Here is an 18,916-nt window from a genome sequence, read left to right as displayed (position 1 = left end):
CCTGGGAAAATCTTCAGTTCAGCTTTCCTGGAAAAATCTTAAGTTCAGCTGTTAGCTTCATAGAATGGTAGGGGCTGGAAGGGACTAGATGCCCAATGTCTCAAATAACCAAAGTGTCTCAAAGAAACTGCTTGAACAGATGAAATTGTGCATCAAACTACTTTCGGTTTCTTGTAACAGTATGCAGGCCATACAACAATGTCCAGCAAAAAATCCTTGCTGGAGTGTTCTGAGAATTCCTGCAGTTATGTCACATAAAATGGACAGATTTTTGCCTCTACCCTTTTTAACTCCTGCAGTCAAAAATCAGTGACAATAAGTAAATAATCAAGTAAGATAAAGCAAAACTAGCAATAGTACGGGAGTACTTGTGCTCAGCAGTACCAAAGGCTATTTCAGCAGATTCTTGCAGAAGTAATAGATCAATGTCACTGTTTGGGGTTGGCATCTTTCCTTTCATGCACTGGACATCTAGCATAAACACTCTTTTTGACCACGTCATTCTTACTCTTGAGAACAACATATCTTTGTAGCAATGAGACCACTTCATTTTGTATACTACAAATCTGCACATTGCATTTAGACCTTAATATTAATTAATCCCTCCCCCTGGAGCCTTCCTCAACTGCATTAGCTGAAGAAAAATATTTAGCAGCTATCAGCATTTTTTTATCAGTAGCTACCTATGCTCTTCTATGTCCTGTTTTCAATGAAAGCATAACTTGTCAGAGGAAAAAAAAAAAAAAGAGCAGCACAGACTTCAATATCTGTATTGTTACCAAGTACTGAAATTTGAATGACTTGCATTCAAAATCCACCATCTTCTTGTAGCACAGTCAATATAGATAATTAATGTGTTCCTCCATGGTCTACACACTACAAAAACACTGCTAGACAGAAGGGAAAAAGTGTTTTGATGTGACTGTGAGACCAGAGGAGAATTAACAAAGTTTCCCTAGAACTGTAATGCCATTATGAAAAGACTTGCATGCATGGCAGCTCTTTAGCAGATAAAATGACTAATACAGAGGTGCTAAGTTAATACACATCTTGGAAAGTAATTACACAGTGCATAAGAGAGCTCCAGAAATTAACAACAAAAAACCAACACAAAACCAACACAATGAAACAGCAAGCAAAACCCACAACCTTTTTCCGATGCTTTGTTGTTTTCAGGTCACTGGTACACCCACAGAGTAACACAGCTTTAAACCATTTGAAAATAAAATGTCTGCTTTCTTCTGCTCAAAGATCTACTTTACAGGTGTATATGTTAGAACTCTCTACTGACATTGCAGTGCCAGTGTCCATGGAAGTCACTCAATTAGGCCAGCAAAAATAACACAACTGTTCTTTTCCCTCTCTATTTTTAAGTAGCCAGGCTACCAATCTATACAACATATTTAAACAACTTGAGCATCCATCTGAACACACATCTCTGGAATAGAAGCCTCATTACAAGCATCTTATTGCTTAGAGATGACCTTAAAGGATTCTTCTAAGTAATATGCACTGGTGGCTAAATTAAGGCAAGAACCAACACTCACGGAAAAGTAGCAACAACTAATTTGGGGAAAATAAAGGGTAGAAAAAAGTCATTTTGACAAAAATATTCCGTACAGTCTTAAACCTTTACCAGGGTCATAATGCAACTGATAAATCAACTGTGCAAGAAAGTGCTCAAGCCTGAAGCCTGGCATAGAGAGTAACAAAATGAAGGCAGCAAATCACAACTCCAGGTGCGTGGCTGCATATATTCAACCTGTCAAGTGAACATGGAATTGAGCCATCAAAACTGGACAGTGTGCTGCACACCACCACAGATAACCTCAACCATGGTCCCGCACTGCAGGTCTCTTAGCTTACCAGTGCAATACTCTTTCAGACCTTCTCCTGCCCTTGTGCATGCAGTCCATTTTATAATCAATGGAAAAATGGAAAGAGAGATGGGTTTCTTGTGCCTCTCCTGAGAGCACAAACGGAAAAAATACCTTCATCCAATTAATCGCAATATTTTCAGTCTTCCATACAAAATAACAGCATGATTCCAGCCTTCATGAAATTCAAATTCTAAACTCACACACCACTATTCATTAAGGACACTGATTTCTTTATTATGACCAAAAGGTTTTAAAATCTTCAGAATTGGAAGACCAGTGAAATCCAGCATCAGAACAGACAAACCTTCCACTTTTACCTCATTAAAGGCTTTTTCTTGTCAATCTTTCTTTGTAAAGCTAAAAATACTGATAAAAATATTTTGATTAATGCTACATTCCCCTGCCACATACTACTACTTTCAAGATACTTTTAACATCCACAAATTCCACATATTTTACAAAAATATTTGTTGAAATAAAAGAGTACACTCTAAATACTGATTTGATTTTTAAAAACTTCTCACTGACTCAATTAACTAACTTAATATTGTCCCCTTATAGTAGAAAAAAGAAGTTACACCTTTACCTAGATGAACAGCAATGATGCTGCAGTAGTAACTGCGAGAGTAAATAATCCAATTTTTTCAGGCTCTCTTAATTTCAGTGTTCTGCTTTATTAATATACTTATTTTACCTTCTCCCTAAATAAAATCAATGTTACCTTTTCACACAGTAAATCTACTTTGGGGAGTCACACAGTTCAAATGTAATTCTTTACATTATCAAGTCAGCATCAATGTTGCTGTTTAGGCTACCAGTTTCCAAATGACAGATTGTTCTTCTTACAAGGTGACAATTGACAGATACATACAACCCAACAGAGATAGCTGTTAAAGCTCTGTTCCTGAACCCACTTACATTCAGCTCTACAGAGAACAGCAGCAGGACCACCCACTTATCTATATTCATTCAGGAACTTTAGGGGGGTAAAAAACCTCAAAAAAGATTTTATGCCTAAGTGACCTCCTAAAAATACTGTTGCCCAAAGAAATCATGCACAGCTCTTCCAGAGTGACGTAACTGTATACCTATTGCAAAAATATATGTAGGGTCCACTCTATATTCCTATGGAAGATCTGGGTTCATTTGGAAACCAATGTCAATGGCCACTTCCAACAACTTTGCATACAAGACACCCACCACCTTGTTTTAACTTTACTGTTTGCAAGGTATGCAGATATTACCATGAGTATAATTAATTTCCAGGCATTGTTACATGGCAAGACCATCAGGCACATTTAGAGAAAAACTAAGGTTATAGCTGAGAAGCCAGGAGCCCAACATCAGTGTTAAATCAGAACATCAGAAGTGTGAAATGCACTTAACTGTAAACCCAACATGAGTTTAAAGAGCTGCATTCAAGTAAAGGAAAAAAAAAATTAACTTGCAAACTGAGATGAGATCTATCTGCCAACCTTTCTCAGCTAGAAGTGCAGTGAGCTACACCTACCTGAATACACAATTTTTTTTTGGACAATTTTCTTCTGGAAAAAGTTTTTGAAATGCATTATATACATAAACTAAGGTCTGTGGTGGCCTTGGCCAGCTGTGAGCCATCCACCCAACCACTCTCTCACTCCCACTCCCCAACAAGATGGGAAAAAAATATAAGATGGAAAAGCTCACGGATTGAGATAAAGACACAGAGATCCCTTACCAATTACAGTCATAAGCAAAACAGGGTCAACTAGGGAAAAGTTAATTTATTGCTACTTTAAATAGAGTTGGCTAGTGAGAAACAAAGACTAATTAAAACCACCTTATCATCCTTCCCTTTTCTCAAGCTCAACTTTGCTCCTTCATTTCCAACTCCTCTACCCTCTACCGCTTTGCCTCCTGAGCAGCACCGGAGGATGGAGAATGGAGGTTGGAGTCAAGTTTCTAACAGGTCCTCTCTGCTACTCCTTCCTCCTCACTTTTCCCTTGCTGCAGTGTGGGTCCTTCCTAAAAGTGCAGTCCTTTACAAACTGTTCCAGCACGAGTCCCCTTTCCACTCCTTCAGGACAAACCTGCTCCATCGTGGGTTCTCCATGGACTGTAGCTTTCCTCAGCAAATGCTCCAGCACAGGGCAATCCACAAACTACAGGGTGGATGTCTCCTCCACCGTTTTACTTATATTATTTAGATCTTTAAAGGATGGATGTATTTATGCTTATAAAAATCTTGCAGGAAGAGATGAGTCATAATTGTCCTAACACTAAAGTAAATTAATACAGCTATACATAGTTAACATACAACTTCTGTCAACATACGTTTCCTAGTATCAAAAACAAATTCAAAAAACTTCTGACGGTTTGTGGTACATAAGGATCATTATCCCACTGAAGACATATGCACTAAAACCATGTGGTTTCAGTGAGTCCTTAAAACTTGGATCTATCTTTATATTTAGAGCAAACAAACAGCTATTGTTATGGGAATATTTTTGCCCATTGGTTTAAGCAGCTTAACTGTCTTTACTTGGATGCTATCTGAACAAGTACAGACACTGCACAGTTATCAATACCAAACTGCAAGAGGAATCTCTTACCAGTACCATCAGAGAAGAAGACAGGTCAAGATATTCTTCTTGTCTACATCCACTGAAGTATAGGTAAGACTATGTACTTTTTTCAGTGTTCATTGATGTGCATGTAACATCTTTAAAGATTAAAATTATGTGCAGTGGTGTTGCTTTGTCTCCTAAGATACAGACAAAACTGTTTAGAGCAACTAAATCTAGGGAAGAAGGCTGCCAAGGAGAAACTGCAAGTAAGAAGAAAGTTTATATTAAAAAAAGTAAGGCAGACAGAAATCACAGCTTCAGACAGGAAAGACATCTAGGAGGTTACCAAACTCAAATCTAAACAGACAGGATTAACACACCAACCACCTGTCAGTTCTCTCATGAAAGCACATTACTTCAGCAATAATCAATGAGGACAGATGGATTAATGACTAATGAAAAACACCACACCCAGACAGAAATTTTGACCAAAATGATTTTATGTTTACAGCATACCTAAAGCTGCAACTGTAGATCTTGCAGTCATACTCAGCTTAAGCTTACCCAGAAAAAAAAGAGTTGATGAATCACCAGCTGCCCACAGTTCAACAACTACTAGTGTCACGGTTTTGCCCAGACAGCAAAGAAGTATCACGACAGTCTCTCATTCAGTGCCCCCCATCCACCCCCACCCTCATTAGAATGGCAGAGGCCCCAGTGAAATGAGAGGAAAATGATAACCAAGGCTGTTGTGGATTGAGACAAGGGCAGGGAGGGCTCACTGCCAATTATGGTTCCAGGCAAAAGAGACTCCAGTACTCGACTTGGAGAGGAAAAAAGGAAAGTTTATTCTACTACCTACAAGAGACAGAACAGAATAAAAAGCAAAAAGGGAGTAGGATGATGACAAAATGACAACCAGCACTTTAAGATCTCCCTCCCCCATCCCTCCTTTCTTCCAGGGCCCAGCTCACTGCTCCTGATATCTCTGCCTCCTCCTCCCTCAACAGCTCAGGGGGACAGGGAATAGGGAATGTGGTCAGTCTCTCACAGATGGGCTCTGCCACTTGTCTCTTCTCAGATGTGGACGACTCCTGGCATTCTTCCCCTGTTCCAATATGGGGGTCCCTTCCCCAGGACACAGTCCTTAAACTTCTCTGGTGTGCATTCTTCCCCAAAGTTGCAGCTTTTGCAGATACAGGGTGCTCCCATGCCCAGGGACATGGCCTCTTCTGGGCATAATTTTAATGATCTTCTTTGGCGTGGGTTCCTCCCCACAATATATTCTGTGAATAGTGGGTCCCTCACACGGGACACGGCCTCCTCTGGCCATAGTCACTGCCCCTGGTAGAGGGTCTTTAATGAAGAGAATCCCTGCCCCTGGCTCAGGGTCTTTAATGAAGACAGTCACTGCCCCTGATGTGGGACCTTGAGCAAAACGAGTCTCTGCCCCCGATACGGGATCTTTAGTAAAATGCAAACAAATCTCAGCTTCACCAGTTCTCTCCACAGAATGCAGGGGAGTCTCTGCTCCAGCACACCTCCTCCTCTCTTCCCTCACCAACCCTGGAGTCTGCATGGCTGCTTCTCTCACTCTTCCCACTCCTTGCACCACCACCAGCCAGAAAAGAAGAAGGAGCAGAAGAAATAAACAGGAAGAAGCCTCCTCTTCTGGCTTCTTAAAAAGTGATCATGGAGGCATTTAATTAGCTCAGTCACAGAAGTGGCTCTGGCTCAGAGCTGGGGAGAGTTTTGAGCAACTTCTTACAGGAGCCATATTTACAGCCCCTTTCCCCTTACCAGAAAAGGCTGTCATGTCAAACCATGACAACTAGAAAAATCTGGCCAAGCACCAACCAAGAACTTCAGATATCTAAACTAGGCTGATCTACAGACACCACCATCAATGCCCGAGTCAGCAGGGCTCCTACCATACTTCTGACAAAACCTATGGCATATCCAACTTCTGTACAACTGATAATGTACTAGGTCATTTCCCCTTGGGACTGGATTACAGCTGGACTGTTCGCTCTAAATACATATGAAGTGAATACTGTCCTCAAAACCATTTCACCTCACAAATCCATTTCCTTGCATTGTGCTACTTGCATATGTAGGCAAGAGTCTTTCTGCTATCCTATTCATTTTGTAGGTATGAGATTCTGTGAAAAGTCTTTCTGCATTATCAGAATCTTAGAAGGGCAGGGGTTGGAAGGGACATTTACAGATCATCCAATCAAACATCCTGTGAAAGCAGGTCCACCTAGATCAGGTCACACAGGAATGCAGATATTGAAGACCTCCAGAGAAGGAGACGCCACATCCTCCCTGGCCAGCCTGTGCCAGGGCTCCCTCCCAGTGAAAGAGCTTTTACTTATGTTTAAATTGAACTTTTTGTGTTCCAGCTTCATCCCATTACCCCTTGTCCTGTTGCTAGATACAACAGAAAAAAGAGATGCCCCAATCTCCTGACATCCACCCTTTAGATATTTGTAAATATTAATGAGATCCCCCTCTCAATCTCCTCTTCTCCAGACTAAACAGCCCCCGTTCCCACAGCCTTTCCTCATATGAAAGATGTTCCAGTCTCTTGATCATCTTGGTGGCCCTGCGCTGGACTCTCTCCAGAAGTTCTCTGTGCCTCTTGAGCTGAGGAGCCCTGAACTGGACACGGGACTCCAGAAGAGGCCTCACCAGGGCAGAGGAGAAGGGGAGAAGAACCTTCCTTGACCTGCTGGCCACACTCTTCTTGATGCATCCCAGGATGCCATTGGCCTTCTTGGCCATGAGGGCACATTGCTGGCTCATGTTCAGTTTATTATCACCCAGGACTCCCAGGTCTCTGCAGAGCTGCTCTCCAACAGGTCAGTCCCCAGTCTGTACTGGTGCATGGGATTGTTCCTTCCCAGATGCAGGACTCTGCACTTGTCCTTGTTGAACCTCATCAGGTTCCTCTCTGCCCAACTCTCAAGCTGGTCGAGACCCCACTGAATGGCAGCACAGCCTTCTGGGGTATCAGCCAGTCCTCCCAGTTTGGTGTCATCAGGGAACTTGCTGAGGGTACACTCCGTCCTCTCATCCAGGTCACTGATGAACATGTTGAACAAGACTGGCCACAGAACCCATCCTTCTGGAACTCCACTGGCCACAGGCCTCCAACTCGATTCTGTGCCATTGATCATCGCCCTGTCATTCAGTCAGCTCTGTCATTCAGCCAGCTCTCGATCCACCTCACTGTCCACTCATCCAAGCCACACTGCCTGAGCTTTCTGATGAGGATGTTATGGGAGACAGTGTCAAAAGCCTTGCTGAAGTCAAGGTAGATGACATCTGCTGCTATCCCCTCATCCAGTCAGCCAGTTATGCTCTTATAGAAGGCTATCAGGTTGGGTTGGTCAAACAGGATCTTCCCTTGGTGAATCCATGTTGACTCCCCCTGATAACCACCTTTTCCTTCATAAGTTCAGTGACAACATTGAGGATGAGTTGTTCCATCATCTTTTCAGTGATGGAGGTGAGGCTGACTGGCCTGTTTCCTGGGTCATTCTTCTTGCCCTTTTTGAAGATGGAGTGACACTGGCCTTTCTCCAGGCTCACCAGACAACTGTAGAATCCTTTTTCCAGAAGCTGTACACAAGAAATGTTGATGTCAAAACAACTTTTCTGTAACACGATCTATTAAGGCTCCCAAATGGAAATAATTAAAGGAGTGGCATTAATGTAATGAGTAGGTCAGTAGCATTAAAATAACTTGTTTATAACAATAACAGGGGGTTTTTTTTGTTTTAAAGAAATGCAAAAAAGCATGCAAGCTTTCAGTAACTGCACCTAGCTATAGGCAAGATACTAGGCACATGGTTTGAAAAATGTTCCTAACTTGCCCAGGACCTCAGAGATGTTTGGTTTGCTAATTCCATTTCTGTCTTTGTTATCCAATGACAGATCTATGACTTAATATATCTACATCTGTTACCTGCAGTTTCTGCAATTTATTTTTTGCTTAATTAGTATGCCAAAAACCACTACTTACAAGTGTCATATTGGGAAAGCAGACCTGGAATGAAAGTGCTTTAGCTCTGACAGCTACAAAACCTGTCTCTACCTGCTTGTAAGTCACCAGGGAGGATATAGATCTGAGGCTATTCCTCAACTGTGCACAAGTACAATGACACAGTTCCTGGCAAGCTGCTCTCTCAGGTAGCAAGCAGGTGAGGTAATATGGAGCTGTAACAGCAAAACTTGCACCTCCCAGATGTTTGGGTGATTACAAACATACCAAAGTTCAGATGTACTTGTCTTCCTCACCCTCAAACAAGCTTACACCTGAAGTGCCTGATGTGTGGCTTCAAGTTTTTCCATACTTTTATCATACTGCTATTTCGTGTCTAATGGTCTTGTTAATATAATGCTATCAGTAGCACACTTAGAAGCATAAAGGTTAATTGAACACTATGGAGAAGGATTTCCCCTTGTGGACATTATACCTTAACCAAACCTCTCTCCTTCTTGTCCTTTCACACCCTTACCCTCTCCTACTTTAAATTTAAGACCACTGCTGTCTGAATGTAACCATTAAGTTCCAGTTGCTGCAGTTTTCAGTCACTAGTTAATACTTCTAAAAAGAATTTAAAACTAAGCATGCTGAGTCTGGATAAATGCAAATCAAGGGAGACCACAAAATGGTGCCAGGAGGGAAGGTAATACTCAGGGTAGACCAATAGCACTGTAAACCAATATTGATATTCTTTAACATGTCTTCCATCTGAGAAGGCCAGGTGTCATGTAACTACCTTAACACACACTCAGTGTGAGCATATATACATTGTCAGCAGAATCCAGTGCAACCCTGAGATCACACTTTAATTGCAATACACAGCCTGTAGTTCAGTAAACTCAAGAACTCAATGAAACTCAAGAAAGTCAATGACTGTTACTGCTCTACAATAACCAATAAGTGATGTGTTCCAGGTTACTTTCTTGCCATTTCAGCTAAGCAGTCTGTAATTTAGACTCACATTTGTTAAAGTACAGCCAATTCAATACGCAGTACTCTCCTTGCTGCAGAAGAGCTCTTAAGTCTCACTGAGTTTTTGAGGTAAAGGCCAAAGAAATCAGAAGGATCTTTCCGTTTGGAACACGTCCTCCAGTGGTGTAAGGTGTTAAAACCACCAATATTTTAACAAGTATCGAACAGGAAGGGGAAGGAACCACTGATAAGGGGTTAAAAACACATCCAGAAGTTTACATTAGCCCAAGTACTTATCAAAACTATAAAGACTCAATTGAGCTAAAGGACTTTCATGTGACATTTTGTAAACAATCTCTTTTGTTAGCTAGCTCAGACAAAAAATACATCAGGCACAATTTGCCCTGCCCAACTGTGTATCTGAACCATAGCAAGAAAGACAGGCAAGACTTTTTTTTTACATGTGCTGAATAATAGCATAAGAACGAAAACATCCAAATCATAGCTACAAAATTATTACATTCTAGCAAAAGCTTCCTGAGATAACAATAAAAATCAAATTAGCAGTTTCATGCAGCCGTTCCTCTTTTCCATTCACCAAAAGCTCTCTTCCTCATAATCCCAATGCTATTAAAAACAATAGGATCATTAATAGTCCAGGTGCAATTAATGTTACAGTCCAACTGGCACGGTAGCAAGACTTCATAAAGGAAGTTTGTCACTTGATATACTAGCAATGCCCTTCAGGAATTAAAAATAAACAAACAAAAATAAAAAGGATAACTTGAGATACACACTTGTTACAATAAAACACAACAAACTGTGTCTAATACACAAGTTTATCTGCCAGGCAACAGGAAATTCATCTTTCTTGGGCCACACAGGCTGCCATCCTATAATCAGTTATTTCCAGTCACACTTCATAATTCTGGAAGAGGTTTCTGTAGCTTACACATGCCTTCTTTTTGGTTTGTTTAGGTTTTTTTGTCTTCTCTTGGAAGTCACTTCCAGAGCTGTTTAATCAGAAAAGCAGTATTTCCACACCCTACCTCCCCACCCCCCAGTTCAAGATTGTAGGTGGTATCGGTTAGGAAAGAGAAAAGTATTGCGTTCATCCCTGGTTCCCACTGGAAATGTAGAGGCACGCTTAGTAAAGAACCCTTTGGCAAGGGCTACTAGGCTATTTATAGTGCAGAACACTTCAGCTTTGAGTCTTAAGATACTTGCAGTTCACCTCTGAGCAATGCAAATTCATCAGCTAAATTACATTTGTACAGGAGGGCAAAGTATTCATCCTACTGCATCCTGGCTGAAGCAGGACAGTCCTTCAGCTGGGAAATTTGATGAGAGAATCCCTCTCAGCTAGGAGAGGATAAGTAAAACTTTATTTGTTTCAGTAAACCAAAAGCTAAGACAGGTTCCTCATTTATCTCAAAGCACTGCTTGGTTGCCACTAGTCCCCCATGTTTTTCACCTACGTTGTCCTCAAGTACTTGTGGATTTTTTTCTCTACGCTCTATCATTGCACAAAGAGCTACCCACATCTCATTATTGTAAGCATGTGTCTCCTCAGTTATACATCTTAAAACCCAGGAACACCTAACTATAAAATTATTTTTGAAACAAGGTTTTAAAACTCCAGAGCTGCAAGAGTAGAAAAATTACAAATCCAAAGGCTGAAGCAACAAATTATAAAAAACATGAGGTTGTACAGCAGAGTATTTGAAGCTTGCATTATTATTTTTAAACAGGTATAGCGATGGTATGCACAGTACTGCTTGTGATATCATAACACTAAGTCCCCAAAAGAAGATATAATGCCAGTGCTTCATATTTACAACAACAAAAGAAAAACAAAACAAAACTTCCCAAAATACTTTTTTCTTCATCCTTTCCTCTTTCACTTACCAAGCTACTAAAAAGACTGGTTGCTGTGGCTTAACCTCTGATAGCAACTATGCACGAGAGAGCTCCTTGCTCACTCCTTCCACCTCTCAACGTAGGAGGTCTATGAAGAGTTTAATGACTAAAATGAAATAAAATATAATAATAGTAATAATTAAAAATATAATAATTGCAATTAAAAGGAATAAAAGAGAGAAACAAAACTCAAGGCAAACAAACTCTAAACAAACAAGTGATGCTCAATGTCATTGTTCACCATCTGCTCACCAATGCCCAGGCAGCAGTCCACCCCTCCCTGTCAACTCCCCCCAGTTTATAAACTGGCCATGATACTCTATGGTATGGAATAGCCCTTTGGCTAGTTCTGGCACACAAAAACAGACATGCAACACAATACATAAATCTGCTTCTTCACCTCTCACTTATTCCAAGTGAGAAAGGAGATGCTCCAGTTATAGCCTTATTTATACTCATCAAATATATTAAAGCTTCACAGAGCTGCAACCATTACTGTTGAACAGATAACGTAAAACCTCAGGCAACAGCACACAGCAATTATAAGATAAAGCAGCCCTCAACCTCTGTCTCTCCTCATACCAGTGTGTTTCTGAGATAATCATGCATATCAGCACGCACCTTAAAGGTCTACCTTGCACACAGAACGTTTAAAGTAAGAGAAGAGTGTACTTTTTTCGTATTAAATCAATGAAATGTTTTACATAACCACTGAAATACCCCTAAACACTTCAAGTGAATTTAACCTTATAGATAACTTATCTAAAAAAAGCAATGGTGTTTCTCTGGATCATATTACACAAGAACAGTTTTGGGGCTGCTCTAGGCTAGATGAGTGTTTACTTAAACACCACTGCAATTATTTTAACCCTGAGAAGTATATGTTTTATTACTGCATTACCATTCCTTTGTATGATCCAATGATCACACTCTAGCAATTAGATAATTCATTTTTAGGTAGCTGTAACATTCCGAGTGTGCTATAACAGGAACAGTTCATCACTGTCAGAGAGAAGAAAGCCAGACACCATTAAAAGAAAAACCTGTGGTATCTCCCACATGGTCTAGGTACATCCCATGGTTAGTACTTCAGCAGGACAAGCAGGAAGGGAAAGAGAAAGGTAACAAAAACATTACCACTAGTTAGGTCACATTTTGACAAAATTACCACCATCTCTATTATACATGGATGTACATGTAAATATTGCCAATGCTTCACACAGTCTTTGCATACCTTATCCTAAAGCATTTTTATTTACAGCCCATCTCAAAGTAATACTACAGTTTTGTTGGGGTGAAGATCTGGCAGACAAACTGTAATGTTGGAAGTACTGTACCTCTCTAGTAAGCATATAAGGACAAATGTGTTTAAAGAGCAGCTTTTCGAGCAATACCTTCTTTACCACCTTCATCTTGCTATGACTACTTTCATGACATAAGTTTAGCTTCCCAGTAATTAATTCTCATCTTACAGTTCTCCTGAAGTCACAACAGATTACAACATAAACAGCAAGAAGGGAGATTCAAGCAAAGAGGTAGCAGCAACAGAAAAAGCTCCTGTACTGCTCACTCTGTGCAATAAGGTATCTTTGTTAATATATTAATCAACTAGAAAACAGGTGAAAATCAACTTCAAAGGTCAATGGACATTTTTCATGAGAAATTCTGTCATGTTGCTCAATCTCTTCAACACAAAACCAACCCAGATCAACTTGTAACCACTACAGTGACAAACATTTAGTTTATGGAGCAAGAACTGAAATTCTTTGAGAAGAAAATATTGTATTTCCCTTCCTTTTTTTGTGTGTGGTTTGACTTAATTTTGTGTACTTCTAAAAAACACAGAAGAGGGCTCACTGTGGTAATTTGGAAGACATTGGCAGAGTCAGAAACTTCTGGATCCATTTCAGACCAAGACAGTTAGCTGTGCTGTATGACAAAGCATTATCCTGTCTGAAAGACTGCTTACCCCCCTGGCTTGCTACTCTGCTCAGGTAAGCAACAGGGATTCTCATTCACTGTGGCAAGATTTGTACAAAGATATGGTCTTTCAGTAGGTCAGCTGACAGAGACAGAAAAAACAGACATCTCCAAGACACAAAATTTAACCTTCAAATCCTTGAGATTACTGATGTAGGCAAGAAATCTGTAGCTTGCCTTCACTCTCTGTTCAACAAAAAAAAAGGATTAACCCAAGGGTGCTCTCACCTGGTTTGTAAAACACTAAGATTTGGAAGCCACCATCAGCAAAAAAAGAATATCCCATACTGGATTGAAAGTCTGTAAAACATTGTGAATGAGAGAAATTAACATAGTCGACATTTGGCACCATTTGCCTCAATAAACCTCATGAAACATGTTTCCTGTTCACAGTCAACAGTATTTTTTTTTTCCCCAAAAAGAAAACTAGTGTAGAATAAAAGGCAGAAATATAGCAGAAAGGAAAAATGAGAAAATCCAGGGCAGAAGAGGGGTGTAGGTTGCATTTATCACTGTCCCCATAATCCCGGTCTGGTATCCACTACCCCCAGACTGTAGAAGCAGCCTGCTTATAACAGAAAACATGCTGTTGGCAAGCCTTGACTCCTCCCTTCACAGTCTGGAAGATGCTCTTTCCAACAAGAAAACTTCTGAAGAGAATATGGAATAATCCTTAAAAATAAAAAACACAAAAAAAAACCCCAAAAAAGCACCATACTGCATCATGAAAGCAGTGAGATGTCCTCTATGCAGCATTTGCTTTGAGTGCCCTTCATCATGCAATCCCATCCTGCCTGCTTCTGTCAGCAGTTAGCCACTAGCCTCACAAGAATTTAGGCAAATAATCTGCCTTAATTCATTTGAGTGTCAGGTGTTTGCTTTCCACAGCACTTAAACACACTGATGTTTCAGAAGCAAAGTACATCTCGCAAAGTTAAAGCCATGTTTAATCCTCATGTGTCTAAGATCTCAGAGTAAGACATCAAAAACACTTCAGTGTTGACCATAATTTGGTAACCTAGGACTTGTACTTGCTTACATGAAATGGTAGACTACTTTTCTTTGGTTATTTTGTACACTTTTTTAGAACAGTAGGATGACATAATGATAATAGGGGGAAAAAAACAAACCAAAACACCTAAAAGACTGAGATACCTTCTCTTCTCACCTTGACACCTCCTTCCCTGTTCACTTCCAGGAATTAACAGTCTCAGATGTGATACTCAGAAGATGAATTATCAAGCTTTCAGTTCTGCTATTTAATTTCAGAACAAAAGAAGCTGCCCTACTCTAAGCAACAGCATTAAGCTTCCTTCATTGAGCTGAAGAGATGAACCATTGTTTTATGTAGAAATGTTCACATTGCTCTTCAGAAGAAAAAAAATCACATAAAAATCATACCAGACTACACACTGCAAAAGAGCAGCCTGGGCTATGTAAGCAATAACACCACTTGAGGCACATCTGAAGCAATCTTTCTGTTCCAGTTAGCTGTGGCAAGGCCTGTTGTGTATGGCAATTTGAGTACAGCTTCCTGTTTTTTGATGCTGTGCTTCAAGACAGATGTGACCAGCTGGAAAGTGTCCACAAGACAGCACTGAAAATTATCAGATGCCCGGAATAAGGGAAGATTAAAGTCACAGGGGTTGTTTAGTCTATGGAAGAGATCTAGAAGGAGACAAGATCAGAGTTGTCAAATACGTTCCATACAGTGTCACAGGGGAATGAATAGTTCTACTGGAATACCACATTGAAGTAGTAACACATAAGGGAAAATATGCATGTTTTTTAATTTCCCATGTATAAATTTATATCGCTTCATCTATTTTTTATGTAGCACTCAAACACAACTCTGCAGAGAACATCAACATTTTGACAGCAATTAGATAGGATGTCATTGTGAAAATGGTATAGAATCATCAAATCATAGAACTGTTTGGGTTGAAAAAGACCTTTAAGATCATGGAGTTCAATAGTTAACCCAGCACTGCTACATCCACCTCTAAACCACGTCCCTAAGCACTGCATCTACACATCTTTATAGTGACTCCACCACTTCCCTGGGCAGCCTGCCCCATCGTTTGACAATCCTTTTAGTGAAAAAGTTTTTCCTCATATCCAAACTAAACTTCCCCTGCTGTTGCTTGAAGTTATTTCCTCTTGTCCTATCACATGTTACTTGGAAGAAGAGGCTGAAGCCTTCCTTGTCACAACATCCTTTCAGGTAGCTGTAGAGAGCGATAAGGTCTCCTCTTAGACTCCTTTTCTTCAGACTAAACAACCCTGGTTACCTCAGCTGCTCCCCATAAGACATGTTTTCTAGACCCTTCACCAGCTTTACCAGCCATCTTCAGACACTCTCCAGCACCTCAATGTCCTCCTTATATTCAGAGGCCCAAAACTGAACTCGGTATTTGAGATGCAGCTTCATCAGTGCCAAGTACAGGAAGATGATCAGTTCCCTATGTTCTGCTGGCCACGCTAGTTCTTATACAAACCATGATGCCACTGCCCTTCTTCAAGCATTTCTCTCAACATTACACTTTTGGGAGGTAGTACATAAAGAAAGCCTGACATAATCTACAAATTCATCCTGGACCTTAGTGTTGCCTGTTTCCACTACCCTTTAAGTTTTCAGCATGCAAGTGACACAGATGCTCTCTCGGTTTTAAATTAACATGCATTTATTTATGGCTGCACAGTAATGCATAGTGGTGTCCTTGCACAAAAAAACGACGATTGCACGGGTGGATTTGTCAGGTGGCTCTGCAGGTAGGCAGGAATTCAGTTGCAAGCACTGACTACACGAAAATGGAAGGATGGGCAAAAACAAAGGACAAAAAACCACAGACAGAAAAAGATCGTAATGAAGGAACCTAACAGAGGGTGTCATGGGATTGTGTGGAGTAATAGGGAGGGAAGAAGCCTGTACATGCTAAGCTATCATTAAAATGATTTTATGCTGGTATCTCTAGCATTGCAAACTGCAGATGAGGTATCTAATTGCCTACATAGAATTCCCAAATTCCAGTGAAAACAATGTTGACTTCTTTTGGAGCTTACCTTCCTTATACTTAAAGCACACAGTCTTCACCAGAGGTTAACTGTTCTGCCAGCAGCTGTGAGTTCAGCTAACCAAACAGCCTTTGTGTATGACTACATGGCATTTTGCAGGCTTGCCATCTGAGCACCAAAACAGCTGGGCACATAGCTGTGGTAGGGGCAGCCTCCACCCCACACATGCAAGACCTGCTGAAAAGCAGGATATATTAATTACCTACTAGTGAGAATCATGCTAACAGCAGCTACAGAGCTCCTACTTAGCTCAGTGAACAATGCAAGTTCACATCTCTAAAAAAAAAAAAAAATCAAAGAAATTATGTGGATGTTGTGAGAGTCATTCTACTACTATCATAAATGCACTTCACTATAAATACAGTCCACCCTTTGTGGGCTCATTCAGTTGAAATAGACCAGGAACTGGACCCAAGTTTGGGTTTTGGGCTTTTTTTTTTTTTAGGGAGGGAAGAAAGATCCAATTCACCATCCTGTCCTACAGTTTTATCAATTCAACAGAGGACACATCAGAGAATGTAGGGGAAGACAGGAGCTACATAAACAGCCATTACTATGAAGGGAAACATTCCTGGCAACACAGACTAACTAGTTGCATATAACATGAGCCAGCACACTTTGCATATATTCCTTTAAAAATGACAGTGCTTCCCAGAAAACACTTTGCACATCCCGTAGCACAAAGGCACTGAATAAAGAAACGTTGCCTAAGAGCAATTTAAAAAGTTGGCCACAACAAAAGGCAAGTCAGACACTCAACTAAGGCATATAAGATATTACATTCAGAGACAAAGTACAGAAGCGGCCAGCTGAACACTGCACTTGGTTTGGGGGTTATTGCAAGAGATAGCATTAAGAAGTACAAACCACACAACAAGGGGGAAGGGGCCGGGGGAGGTGGGGAATCAGTTTCAGACACAAAAGGGTCCGTACCGTAACACAAGGGACAGAGGTTTTGTTTTTGAGAGTGCCTAGAAGGTACTGCAGCTGGATCAGGAGGGGAGAAAAGGAAACAACACGCGTATCACGCCACAGATCTAACACCCACACAGCTCCTCCATAATCCACAGCCTGTCATTAGCTCTTCCAAGAGGATTAGTGTAGTTTAAGGACTTGCCCATCACTTCCGTCTGACGCTGAAGAGTTTTAGACCAACGCCATCCACTTGAAAAAAAACCAAGGTGTCTTTAAATAAAAAACACCCACTTCATACAAAATCCCCAACCCTCAACCTTCAGTAGCCAGAAAGGGCCAGAGCAGGGGAAGTAAAACAAGAACGCCCCAGGTTTAGCAGGCGCGATGACGCCAAGGAGCTGCACCCAAATAGGCACCAAGCCGCCCGTCGCTGCGGGGGGCACCTCCACCTCCCGCACCAGGCAGGAGCTCCCGGCGCTCCTCCGGTGCCTGCCGCCCGACAGAAGCAAGCGCCGACGCCCCGGCCCCGCGCACCTCCTCATCCCGCTCCTCCAGCGAGACGTCGTCCTCCGCCCGCCCGCCGGGGCTCGCCTGCCGCAGCCGCCTCGCCGCCGCCGCCGCCCCGCCGGTGGCCGCCGCCACCCCGTCGCCACTGCCGAGGTCCCCCTCCTCGGAGAGAGTTTCCGAGCCGGAGGAGGAGCCAGAGCAAGAGGAGGCGACGTGGCTGACGCCCCCCGACCTCTCCGAAGCAGCCGAAACTTTCTCAGCCATGGCCGGGGACTCACAGCCACGCCGCCCGCATGCTCCACCGCCGACGGCAGCGGTCCCGCAAACCCGCGGCGGCGACGGCTGCGCTCCCCAGCTCGGGTCCGCCACCGCGTTGCCGGGCGGCGGGTGGTGCCTGCGCGTGGGGCGGAGCCGGCCGGGACGGGCCGGGACGGGCAGGGCCGAGCCAAGCCAAGCCAATGGCGCGGGGCGGGGCGGGCCCGGCGCGGCAGAGCGAAGCGGCGCGGAGCGGAGCGCGACGGGAGGGTGGCAGGAAGGTGGCAGGTAACGGGGCGGGACGGGACGGGGCGGAGCGGGGTGTAACGGGCTCCGATGGCGGAGCGGGTTTAGGGTGTCGCGGGCAGCAGCAGTTTCTTCCAGAATTCCTCACACTCACCTCGGCCGCTAGCGAAGGCAGGAGCGAAGGCGCAGCGCTGCGGGGTCGGCAGGGCTGTTCGCGGCACTCCGGTCGCAGCCTAGTCGAGGGAGGCGGCCGGCGGCAGCCTCGCGGTGCGGCGAGAGCAGCAGGCACGGCCGTGAGCCTGCGGCCGGTCGGAATCTGGGACAATACCAGCGGCTACAGGGGGAGCAGATGTGTTACACGAACAGTTGGGCGTTTTACGCCCCTCTCTTTCTTTAAAAAAGCGCTACCAGCAGTTTATCGTGGCGGCTATTCCTGCTTCGTAACATTTGCAAAAGGCTGCCGACGCCTAGTTATGATGCAGCAGTAAAGTCTCCTTGGGTGTCTGACTTTGAAACGAGCATTGACACCGGGATTTGTGGCCGGGTTTTCAGGGCAGTGAAACCAAAAGATCAGAGGCACCTGAAAGCCTTTGCAGTTTCTTCTAGACAGCTCCTTTAGCTCCTAA

General features: G+C 42.6%; 1 protein-coding gene across 3 annotated transcripts in view; it reads right to left on the bottom strand.

Moving 5' to 3' along the window:
* The window catches only part of MAST4 (microtubule associated serine/threonine kinase family member 4), a 303,567-nt gene extending 285,438 nt beyond the window's left edge, over nucleotides 1-18,129 (bottom strand). For 2 of the 3 annotated variants that reach the window (XM_062017217.1, XM_062017218.1), the window contains exon 1: nucleotides 17,817-18,129. In XM_062017217.1, the coding sequence (XP_061873201.1) occupies nucleotides 17,817-18,053 (237 nt within the window). In that variant the 5' untranslated portion in view covers nucleotides 18,054-18,129. The remainder of the gene's footprint in view (nucleotides 1-17,816) is intronic. The other variant, XM_062017219.1, reaches the window with a different exon arrangement.
* Between the last annotated feature and the right edge of the window lie 787 nt (nucleotides 18,130-18,916).

This window comes from Colius striatus, chromosome Z (genome assembly GCF_028858725.1).
Source record: "Colius striatus isolate bColStr4 chromosome Z, bColStr4.1.hap1, whole genome shotgun sequence".
NCBI classification, from domain to species: Eukaryota; Metazoa; Chordata; class Aves; order Coliiformes; family Coliidae; genus Colius; species Colius striatus.
Note: the sequence above shows the minus strand (reverse complement) of the source record. Positions and strands in the feature narration are given on the sequence as shown.